This window comes from Mesoplodon bidens, assembly GCF_964165515.1.
Source record: "Mesoplodon bidens genome assembly, chromosome: 10".
Classification (NCBI taxonomy): domain Eukaryota; kingdom Metazoa; phylum Chordata; class Mammalia; order Artiodactyla; family Ziphiidae; genus Mesoplodon; species Mesoplodon bidens.
Genome location: NC_138172.1, coordinates 69,374,654 through 69,394,384, shown reverse-complemented (window position 1 = coordinate 69,394,384; position 19,731 = coordinate 69,374,654). Strand labels below are relative to the sequence as shown.

The following is a 19,731-nucleotide window of genomic DNA, read 5'->3' as shown; positions in this document are numbered from 1 at the left end:
GATGCTTGTCACTTCCCACTCCTGCAGTGCAATTTCCCTGTGTTTTCCCCAAGAGGTCAGACTGCTTGTAGACACACTTTTTAAGGAGGATCTAGGTGTGCTCTCTTGAAGCCAACATTTATTAAGTTAGCACCTCATCTCCAAAACAGAAGGGATCAGGAGCCCCTTAGGAGGAGAGGAAAAGCCATTTAGGGTATATTTGAGTGGTTCATTTATTTCTCATGTTTTACTTTCTCTTCTAATCAAAGCAAAGACTGTCAGACTGCTTAGGGCAGTGAAGAGGGACTGGACCCAGTTATAACTAGAGTCAAGTTCCCTGAAAACTTTTGAATTACTGGATTTAAAAAGATGTGGTGGTTTCCTGGAGGCTGGGGAAGAAGGAACTATGTGATTTAAACAGAGGATAAAGATATCAAACAAACTAAAAAGAGAGACTCCTCCTTTTCTGTATTTTGCTCCAGATCTGTACATGAGGAGGGGTGGGCTGAGAGATGCAGTCAGACTCAGGCATAAGTTTCAGGTCAAAGGATGCAAACTGGTGACCTGTAGACTGGATCCAGCCTGAAGACTTATTTAGTCTGGCATTCATGGTACCAAAACACTGAACTATTGCCAATACTTGAAAACTGGGATACTTTACATAAACATTTGGATTTCCATCTTCCGTGGAAAACTCAGATCGGACAACACTGGGCTTGCATATCTGGATGGCAATGACTGGCTGCATCAGAGAAGAGCTGCGTCTTGGGGTGGGGGTGAGGGTGCACCTCTGCCTCACAGATCCCCACTATGTTCTTACACCCAGGCCACTTTACTCACTTCTATTATCGGTCTGACCCCAGTGGGCACTTGAGTTTACAAGCCCTAATTTAAGAGTTCCACTGATTTGATATGGGAAATAACTACATAAATGCATCAAGATGAACTATTTTTTATTTTGACTACACCACCCCTTAGCCTATATGAGTGAGACACTCTGAAGGAGCATTTACCACAGACAATGGACTAGACTCCAGGATGTGTCTTATTCCCAGCATTTTGCTTCTGGATAAAGGAAGGAAATAGATGTTGTCTTACAGGCAGAACCTTCTACAGCCCTAACTAATTTTACAGATTATTTCCCTTGAGGAAGGAAACAGCCATAACCTCTCCCTTCATTCACCGTACCAACCTTTGCACTGTGGAAAATGCTGAGTTGCATGTGCCTACCAAATTCTAAACCTTCACCTTCTTTCCAGTACCTTGGTCTGCTCCAATTCTTTGTTCTTGGCTTGAATGATTGCTTCAAAGTCCTTCTTGCTGCGATTTAGCTCTTCCATCAGAGCCTGATGCTGCAGAAACATAGCAGATACATACTCAAGATGCGTTACACTGCATTGTTCCTTTCAGCCACCATGCCTGTCTCTCCCTCTGTCAGCAGCTTTGGTTCAAGAGACCAATGGATTGGCAATTTCAAAATAATGTTTTTGTTCCATCAGGACATCCCACTTACATGCTGCTTTTTTCAGGGAAAGGGGCAGATAGGGAGGGACGCCATCAAATCTATTAATCCCTCTGGAAATAACCCAACTTCTGTGGCCATCCAAATCAACTGAAGAATTTACACTGCCTTCCAGAGAGTCTGATTCTGTGGGTTTGGCTTGGGGCCCAGGGATGTACATTTTTTACAAAGCCACACAAGTGATCCTGGGAACAAATGCTCAAGAACTAGTAAGTAACTCTAAGGTTACCCAGCACTGGGAGCAGCTTTTAAGAAATAATCAGGGAAATATGGATTCAGGAAAACTAGATAATCATTTTCTTTGAAATGAAAAAGATCTTTAACCTATTTATTCTATAAATCACATACTACATGCTCATAGGCAATGCTGCCTGAACCCTGGCTGTGTCTTCTGGAAGCTGGCATGCCCAAGAGCTAACAGCTCATTCACTGTGACTAACTGCCTACATCAAATGTCAAGAGGTTCCATTTCTATGAAACATAATTTCTGAGCTCCCTCATACTTAAGTATATTTTAAATCTCATTTCAAATCCTTTTTTAAAGAAGGTGATCTTTCTTTTATTATTTTAATTCTTTTATTTGGTTTTTTCTTTTTTTTCTGTTTTAATGAGAACTATATTTTCAAATGGTGGACTCTTTCTGCCCATAACTAAACTGAGGAAGACCTGCTGACTTAAAAGTCCATGGGTTGGGAATTCCCTGGCGGTCCAGTTCTTAGGGTTCTGTGCTTCCACTGCAGGGGGCACTGGTTTGATCCCTGGTGGGGGAACTAAGATCCCAGATCCCACAAGCCATGTGGCATGGCCAAAATAAATAAATAATAATATTGTATCTATGTTAAATCTGCTGAATTTAATAACCGTGCTAGGATGATGTAAGAGAATGCCCTTGTTTTGAGGAAACAAATACTGAAGTACTTTAGGGTAAAGAGACGTAAAACATGCAATTACTGTTAAATACTGAAGTACTTTGGGGTAAAGGGACATAATACATGCAATTACTTTTAAATAATTCATAAAGAAATATACACATGGAGAAAGAGAGAAAATGGTAAAGCAACTCTTGGTAGCTGAACCAATAGCAGAAACTGCCTACCTCCACATTTCATATACATAAGAAAAATAGGGCTTCCCTGGTGGCACAGTGGTTGAGAATCCGCCAGCCGATGCAGGGGACACGGGTTCAAGCCCTGGTCTGGGAAGATTCCACATGTCACGGAGCAACTAGGCCCGTGAGCCACAACTACTGAGCCTGCGCGTCTGGAGCCTGTGCTCCACAACAAGAGAGGCCACGACAGTGAGAGGCCCGCGCACCGCGATGAAGAGTGGCCCCTGCTTGCCACAACTGGAGAAAGCCCTGGCACAGAAACGAAGACCCAACACAGCCAAAAATAAATAAATAAACAAACCAATGAACCAACATATTAAAAAAAAAAAAAGAAAAATAATCTCCCAAGTCAGTTAGCTAATTTACACTTTGCAGCTGAAAGTGTGCTTTGCTGATAACTCAGCTGACTCCAATTCACCTTCTACATGTCCAGAATCACACTATATAACGGACATTCTGAAAACAGAAATGGACTTAAGAGTCCCAGTAACTTACAAAGTCTAGTCACTTGGCCAAGTCTCTTAACTACTTGCGGTTAAAGTATAGTTACTTATAAGATGCAAACATCAAAATGACATTTGTGAAGAGTGCGTTGTAAAATGCAAATTGCTACATAAGTATGGGTAGTTTCTAAAACTGTTTGTGCTTTTTTACCCTCTTATAGCTGTGTTTAAAATGTTGGCTAGAAGAGTTAAAACTTGAAGAAACATTTTCTTTTGCACAGGAGTCCTTTTATGCTCATTGTTTGCTTATAAGGAAATACTTCTGAATAAGAATTTAACCATTTTCTGCGCATCTACATAGAAGGTAACAAATTATTACACTGTCTATAACTCAGCAGCCTTTCTAGGCTAGAACCTATTTCTGGCTTCTTTTAGGAGACACAATCATAACAAAAATATTTAATGTGCTAGGCATTGTGCAAAGTGGCTTACATACATTGTATAATTCTCACAAAAACTCAGTTAGTTCGATGCAATTATTATTTCATCACCAGTAAAATGGGGAAAACAACAGCAGTTGCCTCACAGGGCTGTTGTTAAGGATTTGAAAAGACTATACAAAGAGCATTTAGCACAGTGCCTGGCCAAAAGTAACCGCTGCACACAGTTTACCATTTGTTGGTACCTTCATTTTACAGATAAACAGACACAGAAAAAGGCAAGTGTAAGCAACAGGATTTTCAACTCAAGTCTGACTCCCCAAGTTTCTGCCACTTTCTTTCTTCTTCCTTTTTTAAAAATTATCTCCTCGTACAGTAGGGGGAAATAGTAAATCCCCATGATAGTGGCTGAACTTAAAGCCAGGAAACACCTAATTTAATTGTCTTTGACTGTCCTCACCCCCTACCAACGTCTGGTAAAGTGAGCTGCTCACTAACTTCTTGAACTAATGAAAGACTAGGTTTCTAACCCGGGTGAGCTAGATCTTTCTGGGCTGGGTAGAGTCTCCTCGTCTCTGAGCTGGTGTCCCTGGCTGCAGACCTGAAGAGGCTGTTCAGGTCCTGTTTGAGGAAACGGACTTGTCTTCCCTTCCTCAAAAAACAATTTACCAAGGGCCACTGCCCTCCGACCCACTAGGACTTGAAGGGTCCCAACCTACATTTGCCTGTGATAACTCCTATACGTCTCCACCACCGCCACGGCGACATTTTTGGAGCCCAGCTCGCCCCCGCCTTCCTCTTGGCAGGTGCCGAAGGTGGTATTTCTGAAAAGATATTACTCAAGAAACACATTTTAAAATGTGTGGTCTGGGGGCTTCCCTGGTGGCGCAGTGGTTAAGAATCTGCCTGCCAATGCAGGGAACACAGGTTTGAGCCCTGGTCCGGGAAGATCGCACATGCTGCGGAGCAACTAAGCCTGTGCGCCACAACTACTGAGCCTGCCTGCCACAACTACTGAGCCTGCGTGCCACAACTACTGAAGCCCACGCACCTAGAGCCTGTGCTCCATAAGAGAAGCCACCGCAATGAGAAGCCCGCGCACCGCATTAAGAGTAGCCCCCGCTTACTGAAACTAGAGAAAGCCCGAGCACAGCAACAAAGACCCAATGCAGCCAAAAATAAACTAATTAAAAAAAATAAAAAAACAATAAAATGTGTGGTCTGCAGAAAAAAAGCAGTTATGTCAGAAGTCCTGAGTATTCATCTTGACCACGAATTAGATGCACGTGCTTTAATTTTCTCATTTATAACATGGGAAAATAGGTGCCCCCCTACATTGGGGTTAATAAGAAAAAAAATAACATATATGAGAGCACTCAGAAAAGTTTTTAAAGCTCTATGTAAATGTAAGTTATTATAATTATAGGCCTGGAAAATGAAAAAGAACAGCTTCAGAAGGACCACCAGGTGGACCGAACAATAACCATGTTTGAGAGTGGTAGGTCCCCCAGGCATGCTGTTATAGAACCATGATCTAGAAGTATCCTATTTTAGGTTAATGAATGGAGACTGGCCAAGTGCATTATGCTAAATGATAGTGTGTTTTCCAGTCTGTCTCAGTAGAGGGTGAAGTGTTGTGGGTGCAGGGTGCTTAATGATTCCTCAGGGATTTTCAAGAGCAGAACCTTACTCTTTTCCAGTCAATTTCAAAACATTATCTGAATATTAATTTAATAATCCTCTAAATGGGAAACATGCTTACCCCCCCACCCTAGAAAATACACAAGCTGAGAAAATAAAATTCCAAAAAGACTGAATTTTTCACCTAATGCTTTCCAAGGCTGTTTGTGCACCCAAGGTAGGCACCCTCCCAAGCATGAAGTAATATGTGACTGTTAGCACTGTAAAAAGGTTGGGAGGTAGGTAAGCAATAAAAGAACCAAATGATATGGGCTTCCCTGGTGGCACAGTGGTTAGGAGTCCGCCTGCCCACGCAGGGGACACGGGTTCGTGCCCTGGTCCGGGAAGATCCCACATGCCGCGGAGTGGCTGGGCCCGTGAGCCATGGCCGCTGAGCCTGCGCGTCCGGAGCCTGTGCTCCGCAACGGGAGAGGCCACAACAGTGAGAGGCCCGCATAACGCAAAAAAAAAAAAAAAAGAACCGAATGATAAATTCTCCTGAACAAATTCTAATGCGATTACTCATTTTTCTCAAGGAGATACAAACACTCACTTCCTGACTTATAACAAACTACTAATCATTACACATAAAGAAGACAAAGCAGGTTTTAAAGATGCAAAAGAACTCATAAAAAAATAAACAGAGGAGAGAGGTAGTCAAGTTAAACTAAATAAATTACAGGCAATCTTTTAGGATAATTTTATCCCTGTGAGCCTTGCTCCCTTCAGTCAATTGATACGTTTTGCTGACGGTTAAACTGCACATTCTCAACCTAACCTAAAATGTTTAATTGGAACATTCTCAGATGGTTTCAGGATGGCTTCAGCTCAGGAATGGTGAGGTAATGGAGGCCCTTGCAGGCCCTGGTGGCCAAGTCACAGCTCGCAATTTCCCTCTGCTGCTCTCACCTTTCTGGAAGCGCAACCACTCTCCTAGAGAGCCTCCTAATTGCTACAGGCTCATTTCATCTTCACCAAAGCAACTCATGCTCAAATGAAGATGTAAGCTTTCATGCTGAGGTCTGGCATGTCTGTGAGGCTCCAGTCTCCAACCTGATGGCGTGAGCAGCTGCCACCTGCTCTGTCTACAGACTGGAGATGCCGCAGAGGTGTGCGCTAAGCAGCAGAGGCAGCCGGTGGCCACAAGAAGCCTGGTTGCCCCCCGACTCCGCCGCCCACTATAAGCTCAGGACAATGGCAAGAGATTTACCTCCTGCAGAGCCTGGGCCAGCTGTTGCTTCAGGTCCTCTTCTCCTTGCTCTTTCTCCAAACCCTGCAAAGCCAAAAACAAAATGTAAGGTTACCCTGCAGGAAGGGGGAAAAAGGGACAAAATCCAGTAACAAGCAGAGCAGACCTGCTAGCGTGAGCATCTGGAAACAACAGGGGGCAGGGAGTGGGTGGAAAATCTCCCATTTTACTTCAAGCTGTTGGCAGTAAGGGACTTAAGCAGAATTAAACGGCTCAAATACTGCATACCTCAGGGCTGTCACCTTCAAGCCACCACTCAGGGTGTTCTGGAGAAACTTTGGATTAATACTCCAAGTCCCCTTCACTGGCTAATGCTGTGATTCCCAAAAGGATGTAAACTGAGAGCTTCTGAGTCACCAAGTATCTAAACTGAAACACAATCCCCTGAGCTGGCACTCACAAGCTCCACCATGTTTCTTTCCTCAATTCTGGCCACTCTGTCTCTCACTCTGAGTCTTTACCACTTCTAGCCCATAAACTGCTCCTCTTCCTGCCTTGCCTGAGCTTATGCTATATCTCCTCCATCTGCCCCCTCGAATGTGGATGCCTTCTACATCATCACTCCCCTACATCCAGCACCTTCCAGAAGAACCTCTGGGCCCTTCCCTCCTTAAGAATTACCTACCCAGAACTTCCCACGTAAGACTCCGCATTCCCAAGGCAGGGGGTCCAGGCTCGATCCCTGGTTGGGGAACTAGATCCCACATGCATGCCACAACTAAGAAGTCCGCATGCTGCAACTAAGAAGCCCACATGCCACAACTAAGAAGCCCGCATGCCACAACTAAGAAGCCCGCATGCCTCAACTAAGAAGTCTGCATGCCACAACTAAGAGTCCACATGCCACAACTAAGAGTCTGAATGCTGCAACCAAGAAGTTCACATGCCACAACTAAGAAGCCCACACGCTGCAACTAAAAGATCCCATGTGCCGCAACAAAGACTTGACACAGCCAAAATAAATAAATTAAATAAATATTAAAAAAGAAAGAATTAGCTACCCATTTAATATGCCAACTGGAAATTGTTCTCTAATTTAAATATATTGACTTGAAACTGTTCTGATTATTTTGTGTGTATAATACATCTTTGTCTCCTAACCAGACATGTTCCTTAATGGCAAAAATCATTTATTAAGCATCTTTATACCCACCCAAACTCAAGTATAGTGCCAGGTAATGTGGGTGCTCAAAAAAATCTGTGTGGCTAATACGTATAAAATAGATAACTAAAAAAAAAAAGAATGACCTGGAGAATTCCATAACAGACAGGGTCCTCCTCCCATTATAGTAGTTGAAAATGCCACATCCTTGCTTTCATGATGTCCTCTGAACCCAAAGTGCTATCCTGGAACAACCAGACACCCTCAGAAACTGGTTACTTGAGGTTACAGGGAGTGCAAGATTCCACTCCATGGGGTGGTGGTGGAAGTATCATACGATAACATTTAATTTCCAGAGGAGCAGCAGAAGTGATTCCAGGCTTGTGTTGAGACCCCAGCATTAGCACTGCTGGCCCTGCAGGTGAGATGTCTGTGCCCAGTGACAACAGCAGAGCATCTTCCTTGGACTAGGTCTGTCTCATTCCTGACTGTGTAGTTGCCAGCCTTGTTTTCCCAGTCCCCCAGCAACTAATGTTGTTTAAATAAATTCCTTATATTGCAAAAAAAAAAAAAAAAAAAAAATCTGTGTGGGAATTCCCTGGCAGTCCAGTTGTTAGGACTCCGTACTCTCAATGCTGAGGGCCCGGGTTCAATCCCTGGTTGGCGAACTAAAATCCCACAAGCCACGCAGCGCAGCCAAAAAAAACAAAAATTCTGTGTGAAGTAGCAAGGGTTAAATGAGCTTCTGAGCAAGTGGTAGGGGTAGGATAAATTCTTAGGAGAGGGGAATGCAACTAATAAACAAAGGACTAGATACACGTCACTAGGAGCAATTTATATATGGCCCTCTCATTCCTAGAGAAATTCTCTAAACCAGTCCTTTTTGCCTTTCTTTACCATTTTGATAAGGAAAAAGATTTCACAGCTATGTCTTGAAGCATGCCAAAAGCAGCCACAAATATTAACAGTAACTCTTGTTCCTGAGCACATAAGCCTTTAAAGAGAGCTCTACTCTGGTGAAGGTGTCATACACTAAATATGTAAAGATAAACCTCCATCTATTAATTTCAAAAACTAGTTCAGGCTGGAAAAGGGCAGCAAAAAGGTACACATAAGCAAGCAGTGTATACCCTTAGAAAGACCTATTTAATCCATGGCCTTGGTTAAGACCAGCAGTTTAAGGGGATAGCTGAGATTAGAATGAAATCTACAAACTGTTCAGAAATAAGCCAACACAACTGGTTGTTTCTTAGCCTGAGTAAAGGACATGAAAGAGAAAAGCTTATTCACTTCAATACTGATTGGCCCCTCTTAGTTCTAAGTCAACAATGGGGAATTCTTGACATTCAGTATTACCTGAGCAAGTAGGTGAGAGTAAAACATGTGGCTCTTGCCAGATGGGAACTGACATTTTGAGCAGAACCAGGATCAGCCGTAGCCTAGAAGCTTTGTGCAAGAGCTTGTCATTTAAACAAATGACTTGAGGATGCAGACACATTTGCCCTCACCTTGACACAGCTAAGACAGTCATTATTTTATCTACTAAAGGCCCTGTGGAAGGTGGCTTATCACTCAACCCAACAACTGAGTCATGGTGTACCTGTCCCCTCCCATGCTGGCTACTCAGGTCAGACACAAACATTTTCTGCCTTTCTAGCCTCCCACTTCCTAGGTTAGCTACAGAGCTAACAAGTTGCCACGTAAATCAAGGGCAGAGTAATCAGGTGACCTACACCTGCCTTGGGTACAGGAATTTGGCTTTGACCTCAGAATAGAGAAAGATTACTCATGAAGACAACTATTGCGTTAATTGGGGTGTGCGGTAATTTGAGGGCATCTTCACCTTCATCCAACCTCTCTCTGAATTTACCTCAGTTCTGAGATGCCTCACCTTTACATCCTGTTATATCTTGGCTGATTCCGCCAGTCACCTTTCCCCATCTTGGCATCCCAACTCTGGCTCTTGATCTGATCATCATGCTGAACCTCAAAGTTTTCTGTTCCCATTACATCTCCTGTCCCTGGCACTCAGCACTTGGTCCCTGATACAGAAACAGAGAGTTCCGGCCAGAGGCTCACAAAGGGCCTGCCCATCCCAAGGGGCACTCTTGTCCTTCCCTCCTGTGTGGTACCTGGAGATGCTGCTGCTCTTCCTGGAAAGTCTTCTCCAGCTGCTCCACTCTGGCTTCCTGTTGGGCCTGCTCTGCACACAGCTGGGACTGTAAATCCTGCAGTTCCTGCTCCATTTTCACAATTTTCTTTGAGTTCCCTTTTTGGGTCTGCTTTTTCACATTCAGAACAGCTACCTGCTTTTCCTGCAACTGTGTTTTCAGCTTTAGAATCCTGGACATCGTTACCTTAAACAGCTCTAAGCTGCTGTGAGATGCTGAAGGATTTGAGGCTTTCTGCTTCTTATAATGAAGCTCTACAACTTCTGCGGGGCCTGGGTCAACACGAGCCCCTGTGGTCTTCCCACTTAGCTGAAGAGAAGTCAACTTAGGATCCAAATATTCAGAGGGTTGACTAGCCACTTCACCCTTCCCATGTGACTTCACTGGCTGACCAGGTTCACAAGACACTTTACTTATTTTGGATTTCAAATTTGAGGGGCCTTCAGCTCCAGAACCCTCTAATTCATTCAAACTAAATTTCCTTTTAGTTCTCAAGCCCTTATTTTTTTCCATCATCTGGTCACTTTTTGGGGAAAGACAAGGATAAATCCTCTCCCAGTCTTCTTCAGTAACTTCATATTCATACTCTGCATTCTCCTTATTTTCCAGAGGCACCCCAAGCTGGATGTGATCTCCATTATGGATAGAATAGACCTTTAAAGGTTCTAGACGTTCTCTGTTCAGCCAAACACCATTCAGACTCTGGGGAAAGGGAAAGAAAGACAAAATAAGTTTCATGATTTTCCTCCTCTTAATGGAATTTCTCTCCTGCTGCTGCAAAATCTTCTGTCTTTTCAGAAAGAAAATCCTTGGAGGCAGAGTCAAGATGGTGGTGTGGGAAGACGCGGAATTAGTGTCTCCCCACAAATAGGGTGCCTGCCGCCACTGGTGGGGGACTCTGATGCCCAAGGAGATGGGAGGGACCCCAAAGTGAACCGGTAGGACGTAGGGGGAATGAGGGGGGAGGAGAAGTGGAGGCCACATAGGATTGGCACCCCTGAGGCCAGGGAGATCAGGAGAGGCAGGCGGGAGGGGCCCTCCAGAAGGAGCGGGAGAAGTGTGGAGGGTGACTGCCCCACCCACTCGAGCCCAGGAAGCCTGCTAGGCTCCCAGGTGAGGTCCCCTGCCCTCTGAGACCAGAGGTGGGGGGCATGCCTGGGCCCCTTCTGTTCCTTAAGCCTAAGCCCCACCCCCCACAGTCCCCAGGACCTTTTCCAGCCCTGTGGGTCCTGCGCATTGGCTCCGCCCACCACCCAAACCTCACCCTTGCTTAGGCCCCACCTTCCACAGCCAAGGCCTTCCCCACCCCCCACCCCCTGGCCCTTTTTTTCTTTTCTTTTCCCTCTTCCTCTTTTTTCCTAGTGTGATGTACCTTCCAGTTGTTGATTCATCTATATTTTTATTTTTATATTCTTTCTAACATACTGTTCGTTTCCTAGTCTAATTTTATTTTTTACTTTGTTACTGTTCTTTTTTTTTCCACCCCACATGGCTTGCGGGATCTTGGTTCACAAGCTCAGGGTTGGCCTGAAGCTCCTGCAGTGGGAGCTTGAGTCTGAACTACTGGACTAACAGAGAACCTCAGACCCCAGGGAATATTCATCAGAGTGGGGTCTCACGGAGTTCATCATCTTAGCACCAAGACCCAGCTCTGCTCAATAGCCTACAAACTCCAGTGTTGGAAACCTCAGGCCAAACAACCAGTAAGACAGGAACACAATCCCAATCATAAAAAATAAAAAAGAGAGACGGCAAAAAAATATGTCACAGATGAAGAAGCAAGGTAAAAACCTACAAGACCAAGTAAATGAAGAGGAAGTAGGCAATCTACCTAAAAAAGAATTCAGAGTAATGATAGTAAAGATGATCCAGAATCTTAGAAATAGAATGGAGGCACAGACTGAGGAAATATAAGAAATGTTTAACAGAGATCTAGAAGAACTAAAGAACAAACAAATAGAGATGAACAACACAATAACTGAAATGAAAAATACACTAGAAGGAACCAATAACAGAATAACTGAGGCAGAAGAACGAATAAGTGAGGTGGAAGACAAAATAGTGGAAATAACTACTGAGGAGCAGAATAAAGAAAAACGAATGAAAAGAATCGAAGACAATCTCAGAGACTTCTGGGACAACACTGAACGCACCAACATTCGAATTATAGGGGTCCCAGAAGAAGAAGAGAAAAAGAAAGAGTCTGAGAAAATATCTGAAGAGATTATAGTTTAAAACTGCCCTAACATGGGAAAAGAAATAGTCACACAAGTCCAGGAAGCATAGAGAGTCCCATACAGGATAAATCCTAGGAAAAACACACCAAGACACATATTAATCGAGCTAACAAAAATTAAATTCAAAGAAAAAATATTAAAAGCAGCAAGGGAAAAACAAAAAATAACATACAAAGGAATCCCCATAAGGTTATCAGTGATTTTTCAGCAGAAACTCTGCAGGCCAGAAGGGAGTGGCAGGATATACTTAAAGTGATGAAAGAGAAAAACCTACAACCAAGATTATTCTACCCAGCAAGGATCTCATTCAGATTCAATGGAGAAGCCAAAAGCTTTTCAGACAAGCAAAAGCTAAGAGAATTCAGCACCACCAAACCAGCTTTACAACAAATGCTACAGAAACCTCTCTAAGTGGGAAACAAGAGAAGAAAAAGACCCACAAAAACAAACCCAAAACAATTAAGAAAATGGTAATAGGAACATATACATCGATAATAACCTTGAATGTAAATGGATTAAATACCCCAACTAAAAGACACAGACTGGCTGAATGGATACAAAAACAAGACCCATATATATGCTGTCTACAAGAGACCCACTTCAGACCTAGGGATACATACAGACTGAAAGTGAAGGGATGGAAAAAGATATTCCATGCAAATGGAAATCAAAAGAAAGCTGGAGTAGCAATACTTGTATCAGATAAAAGAGACTTTAAAATAAAGACTGTTACAAAGATAAGGAGGGACATCACATAATGATCAAAGGATCAATCCAAGAAGATGATGTAACAATTATAAATGTTTATGTGCCCAACATAGGAGCACCTCAATACATAAGGCAAATGCTAACAACCAGGAAAGGAGAAATTGACAGTAACACAATAATAGTAGGGGACTTTTAACACCCCACTTACACCAATGGACAGATCATCCAAACAGAAAATAAATAAGAAAACACAAGCTTTAAATGACACAAGAGACCAGATAGATTTAATTGATATTTACAGAACATTCTACCCAAAAGTGGCAGAATACACTTTTTTCTCAAGTGCATACAGAACATTATCCAGGATAGATCACATCTTGGGTCACAAATCAAGCCTCAGAAAATTTAAGAAAATTGAAATCGTATCAAGCACCTTTTCTGACCACGACACTACGGAGATTGGAAACCAATTACAGGAAAAAAAACTGTAAAAAACACAAATACCTGGAGGCTAAACAGTGTGCTACTAAATAACCAAGAGATCACTGAAGAAATCAAAGAAGAAATTAAAAAATACATAGAAACAGGGCTTCCCTGGCGGCGCAGTGGTTGAGAGTCTGCCTGCCAATGCAGGGGACACGGGTTCGTGCCCTGGTCTGGGAAGATCCCACATGCCGTGGAGCTGCTGGGCTCGTGAGCCATGGCCGCTGAGCCTGCGCTCCGCAACGGGAGAGGCCACAACAGTGAGGGGCCCGCGTACCGCAAAAAAAAAAAAAAAAAAAAAAAAAAAATACATAGAAACAAATGACAATGAAAACATGATGACCCAAAACCTATGGGATGCAGCAAAAGCACTTCTAAGAGGGAAGCTTATAGCAATTCAAGCTCAACTCAAGAAACAAGAAAAATCTCAAATAAACAATCTAACCCTACACTTAAAACAACTAGAGAAAGAAGAACAAAGAAAACCCAAAGTCAGTAGAAGGAAAGAAATCATAAAGATCAGAGCAGAAATAAATGAAATAGAAACGAAGAAAACAATAGCAAAGATCAATAAAACTAAAAGCTGGTTCTCTGAGAAGATAAACAAAATTGATAAACCCTTAGCCAGACTCATCAAGAAAAAAAGGGAGAGGACGCTGATCAACAAAATTAGAAATGAAAAAAGGAGAAATCACAACTGACATTGCAGAAATACAAAGGATTATAAGAGACTACTACAAACAACTATATGCCAATAAAATGGACAACCACAAAGAAATGGACAAATTCTTGGAAAAGTACAATTTTCCAAGACTGAACCAGGAAGAATTAGAAAATATAAACAGACCTATCACAAGTAATGAAATTGAAGCCGTAATTAAAAATTTTCCAACAAACAAAAGTCCAGGACTAGATGGCTTCACAGGCGAATTCTATCAAACATTTAGAGAAAAGCTAACACAGATCCTTCTCAAACTCTTCCAAAAATTGCAGAGGGAGTATATGTATGACTGATTCACTTTGTTATAAAGCAGAAACTAATTAAAAAAAAAAAAAAAAAAAAAAGAGAAATCTAGAAACAATAAATGCTGGAGAGGGTGTGGAGAAAAGGGAACACTCTTGCACTGCTGGTGGGAATGTGAATTGGTACAGCCACTATGGAGAACGGTATGGAGGTTCCTTAAAAAACTACAAATAGAACTACCATATGACCCAGCAATCCCACTACTGGGCATATACCCTGAGAAAACCATAATTCAAAAAGAGACATGTACCAAAATGTTCATTGCAGCTCTATTCACAATAGCCCGGAGCTGGAAACAACCTAAGTGTCCATCATCGGATGAATGGATAAAGAAGATGTGGCACATATATACAATGGAATATTACTCAGCCATAAAAAGAAACGAAACTGAGCTATTTGTAATGAGGTGGATAGACCTAGAGTCTGTCATACAGAGTGAAGTTAGTCAGAAAGAGAAAGACAAATACCGTATGCTAACACATATATACGGAATTTAAAAAAAAAAATGTCATGAAGAACCTAGGGGCAAAACGGGAATGAAGACGCAGACCTACTTGAGAATGGACTTGAGGATATGGGGAGGGGGAAGGGTGGGCTGTGACAAGGCGAAAGAGAGGCATGGACGTGTATACACTACCAAACGTAAGGTAGATAGATAGTGGGAAGCAGCCGCAGAGCACAGGGAGATCAGCTCGGTGCTTTGTGACCGCCTGGAGGGGTGGGATGGGGAGGGTGGGAGGGAGGGAGATGCATGAGGGAAGGGATGTGGGAACAGATGTATATGTATGACTGATTCACTTTGTTATAAAGCAGAAACTAATTAAAAAAATAAATAAATAAACTTAAAAAAAAAAAAAAATTGCAGAGGGAGAAACACTCCCAAATTCATTCTATGAAGCCACCATCACCCTGATACCAAAACCAGAAAATGATATCACAAAAAAAGTAAATTATAGACCAATATCACTGATGAACATAGATGCAAAAATCCTGAACAAACTACTAGCAAACAGAATCCAACAGCACATTAAAAGGATCATACACCATGATCAAGTGGGATTTATCCCAGGATGCAAGGATTCTTCAATATACGCAAATCAATCAATGTGATACACCACATTAACAAATTAAGGAATAAAAACCATATGATCATCTCAATAGATGCAGAAAAAGCTTTTGACAAAATTCAACACCCATTTATGATAAAAACTCTCCAGAAAATAGGCACAGAGGGAACCTACCTCAACATAATAAAGACCACATATGACAAACCCACAGCAAGCATCATACTCAAAGGTGAAAAACTGAAAGCATTTGCCTTAGGATCAGGAACAAGACAAGGACGTCCACTCTCGCCACTCTTATTCAGCATAGTTTTGGAAGTCCTAGCCACAGCAATCAGAGAAGAAGAAGAAATAAAAGGAACACTAATTGGAAAAGAAGAAGTAAAACTGTCACTGTTTGCAGGTGACATGATACTATACATAGAGAATCCTAAAGATGCCACCAGAAAACTGCTAGAACTAATCAATGAATTTGGTAAGGTTGCAGGATACAAAATTAATGCACAGAAATCTCTGGCATTCCTATACACCAACAACAAAAAATCAGAAAGAGAAATTAAGGAAACACTCCCATTTACCACTGCAACAAAAAGAATAAAATACTTAGGAGTAAACCTGCCTAAGGAGGTGAAAGACTTGTATTCAGAAAACTATAAAACACTGATGAAAGAAATCAAAGATGACATAAGCAGATGGAGAAATATACCATGTTCTTGGATTGGAAGAATCAATATTGTGAAAATGACTATACTACCCAAAGCAATCTACAGATTCAATCCCTATCAAACTACCAATGGCATTCTTCACAGAATCAGAACAAAAAATTTTACAATTCGTATGGAAACAGAAAAAACCCCGAACAGGCAATCTTGAGAAAGAAAAACGGAGCTGGAGGAATCAGGATCCCTGACTTCAAACTATACCACAAAGCTACAGTAATCAAGACAGTCTGGTACTGGCACAAAAACAGAAATATAGATCAGTGGTACAGGATAGAATGCCCAGAGATAAACCCACGCACATATGGGCACCTAATTTACGACAAAGGAGGCAAGAATATACAATGGAGAAAAGACAGCCTCTTCAATAAGTGGTGCTGGGAAAACTGGACAGCTACATGTAAAAGAATGAAATTAGAACACTACCTAATACCATACAGAAAAATAAACTCCAAATGGATTAAAGACTTAAATGTAAGACCAGACACTATAAAACTCCTAGAAGAAAACACAGGAAAAACACTCTTTGACATAAACCACAGCAACATCTTTTTTGACCCACCTCCTAGAGTAACAGAAATAAAAACAAAAATAAAATGGGACTTAATTAAACTTAAAAGCTTTTGCACAGCAAAGGAAACCATAAACAAGACGAAAAGACAACCCTCAGAATGGGAGAAAATATTTGCAAATGAAACAACAGACAAAGGATTAATCTCCAAAATATACAAACAGCTCATGGAGCTCAATATCAAAAAAAAAGAAAAACAATCCAGTTAAAAAATGGGCAGAAGACCTAAATAGACATTTCACCAAGGAAGACATACAAATGGCCAAGAGGCACATGAAAAGATGTTCAACATCACTAATTTTTAGAGAAATGCAAATCAAAACTACAATGAGGTATCACCTCACACTAGTCATAATGGCCATTATCAAAAAATCTACAAACAATAAATGCTGGAAACGGTGTGGTGAAAAGGGAACCCTCCTGCACTGCTTGTGGGAATGTAAATTGATACAACCACTATGGAAAAGAGTATGGAGATTCCTTAAAAAACTATAAATAGAACTACCATATGACCCAGTAATCCCATTACTGGGCATACACCCTGAGAAAACCATAATTCAAAAAGAGACATGTACCACAATGTTCACTGCAGCACTATTTACAATAGCCAGGACATGGAACCAACCTAAATGTCCATCGACGGATGAATGGATAAAGAAGATGTGGCACATGCCGCGGAGCGGCTAGGCCTGTGAGCCATGGCCGCTGAGCCTGCGAGTCCGGAGCCTGTGCTCCGCAACGGGAGAGGCCACACAGTGAGAGGCCCGCGTACGGCAAAAAATAAAAAATAATAAATAATTAAATGTGGCACATATATACAATGGAAAACTACTCAGCTACAAAAAGAAACTAAATTGAGCTACTTATAGTGAGGTGGATGGACCTCAGTCTGTCATACAGAGTGAAGTAAGTCAGAAAGAGAAAAACAAATACCGTATGCTAACGCATATAAATGAATCTAAAAAAAAAAAAAGAATGGTACTGATAAACCTAGTTGCAGGGCAGGAATAAAGAGGTAGACATAGAGAATGGACTTGAGGACATGGGGTATGAGGACGAAGCTGGAGCAAAGTGAGAGTAGCATCGACATATATATATACACTACCGAATGTAAAACAGTTGGCTGGTGGGAAGCAGCAGCATAGCACAGGAAGATCGGCTTGGTGCTTTGCAATGACCTAGAGGGGAGGGATAGGGCGGATGGGATGGAAGCTCAAGAGGGAGGGGATACAGGGACATGTGTATGCGTATGACTGATTCGCTTTGTTGTGCAACAGAAACTAACACAGTATTGTGAAGCAATTATACTCCAATAAAGATCTATTAAAAAAGAAAGAAAGAAAACCCTTGAGAACAAATAGAAAAGAAAGGTTCATAAACTGCCATCCTTAGAAACAGCATTCTTCAAACAGCACTTTGGCTTTTTACCTATGTGATGTTCATTTCTCCAGAGAAGTGCCTGTGTAACAGGCAGGAATCACCTTATTACTGGTGGATGAATTACTCAAATAAATGCAGTAGCATTAAAAGAAACTGAAATCGAATAGCTCCTACTGATGTAAACTGGGGGCAATGGCCCAAGACTGGAAAAACTGCTAAGAGTGAAGGAAGTAGCATCTAATGATGAGGTTCCTAAGGTATGCTTGGCCAAGAAAGTCATGCAGGCACTGTCTCTGGATGTGTGTGGCCCCTGAACACATTGGTGAATGAAAAAACACTTCCCAGTACACCTAAACCAAAAAAGAAAGTACCAATACCTTGTACTGGAGCCAAATCGCAGGTGGGATCTGATCCAAATCACAGCACCAGAGGTCCACGGGTAACAGAACATGTGGTTAAGAGCTGGAGCTCTGGACTCAGCTTATTAGTTGCATGGCCTTCACCAATTTACTTAACCTCTTTGTACCTCAGTTTTGTCTGTAAAATAGTACAGTTCCTATCTCATACTGCTCCTGTGAGGAATGACTGAGGTAATACATATAAAGCACCTAGCACAGTGACCCACATAGAACAAATGCTCGATATTTACTTTTGTGGTTTAAATTAAATCACAGTGTGGGGATTAAGAGCATGAACCTGAAGTCAGACTGCCTGGGTTTGTAATTTGGCTCCATTACTTAACAGCTGTGTGACTTAGGCAAGTTTCTTAACCTCTCTATGCCCCAGCTGCTACATCTATAAAATGGAAGATAATAATAGTCTCTCCCTCATGGTGTTTGTGTGGATTTAATGAGGTAAAATATGTACCGTACTTAGAAAAGTACCTGGCACATGGTAAGCATTATATAAGTGTATACATAAGTGTTCACTACCATTATTTTGTTGTCTCAACTGATTTATCAACAATCACTTCAACTCTGTGCTCAGCATCTTGCAAAGTAAATATACCTAGTACAAAAGCAGAAGATATGAAAACATCTTTTAGCAGCTGACCATGGAAAGCAAAACACAAGGGCATATTTAAGCAAATGTAGGATTACATAGCACAGCCTATAAATGCAAAGGAATATCATGTAGAGCTGGGTTACCTAAGAGATGCTAAATGGAGATGCTAGGTCCTAAAATAGACCTGAATCAAATGCAACATTTGAAGTTTAAAGAGACAAGTGGGCATTTTAACCCATATCCAGGACTTAACTTTGGGGGACAGGACAGAGATGAAGCTCACATCTGAACAGGGACTAAGGCTTATGTTTATGTTGGTAAAAATGGCTACCTACACTCACCAAGAATACATACCTGGTCAACCCAAATATGAAGGACAGGGGGCTGGACCACAAGGCACAGAGGATCCAGGGGAGTAGAGACTGGATCTCAGCTCTGGTTTGGTATTAGGTCCTGGTTTCTGCTTCTATATTATTTGGCTCAAGCAGGGAGAGGGAGAGAAAGACGAACACAGAAACACACAGAAAGACTGGCTTTTACCTCACTGCCTTGGGCCTAACCTGGCTTATCTGTCAACCTTCTCCTGAACTTTCCATTCATATTCAGCCTGAGAAATAGGAAGTGATCGGTTCTGCAGACTTCTGAAACAACACATGAGGAATTAATAAAGGAGGGGGATGGAGACCAGAAGAGTCAATATTAAAATATACATAGGAAAACAGTCCCAGGGAAAGTAATATGACATAGGAGGCCACCTAATGCCAAGATACAGACGTTTAAGAAAAACTCTAAGGCAAAAATAATGTTAAATAAATAAAGAAGGTTATAGAAGCAGCCCAAGACGAG

General features: G+C 41.8%; 1 protein-coding gene across 2 annotated transcripts in view; it reads right to left on the bottom strand.

Annotated features, from left to right (window-relative positions):
- RNF8 (ring finger protein 8) overlaps window positions 1–19,731 on the bottom strand; it is a 40,844-nt gene that overhangs the window by 9,071 nt on the left and 12,042 nt on the right. For both annotated transcript variants that reach the window (XM_081246109.1, XM_081246108.1), the window contains exons 3-5: window positions 9,656–10,396; window positions 6,383–6,445; window positions 1,242–1,331 (exon numbers count right to left, since the gene is read on the bottom strand). In XM_081246109.1, the coding sequence (XP_081102235.1) occupies window positions 1,242–1,331; window positions 6,383–6,445; window positions 9,656–10,396 (894 nt within the window). The remainder of the gene's footprint in view (window positions 1–1,241; window positions 1,332–6,382; window positions 6,446–9,655; window positions 10,397–19,731) is intronic.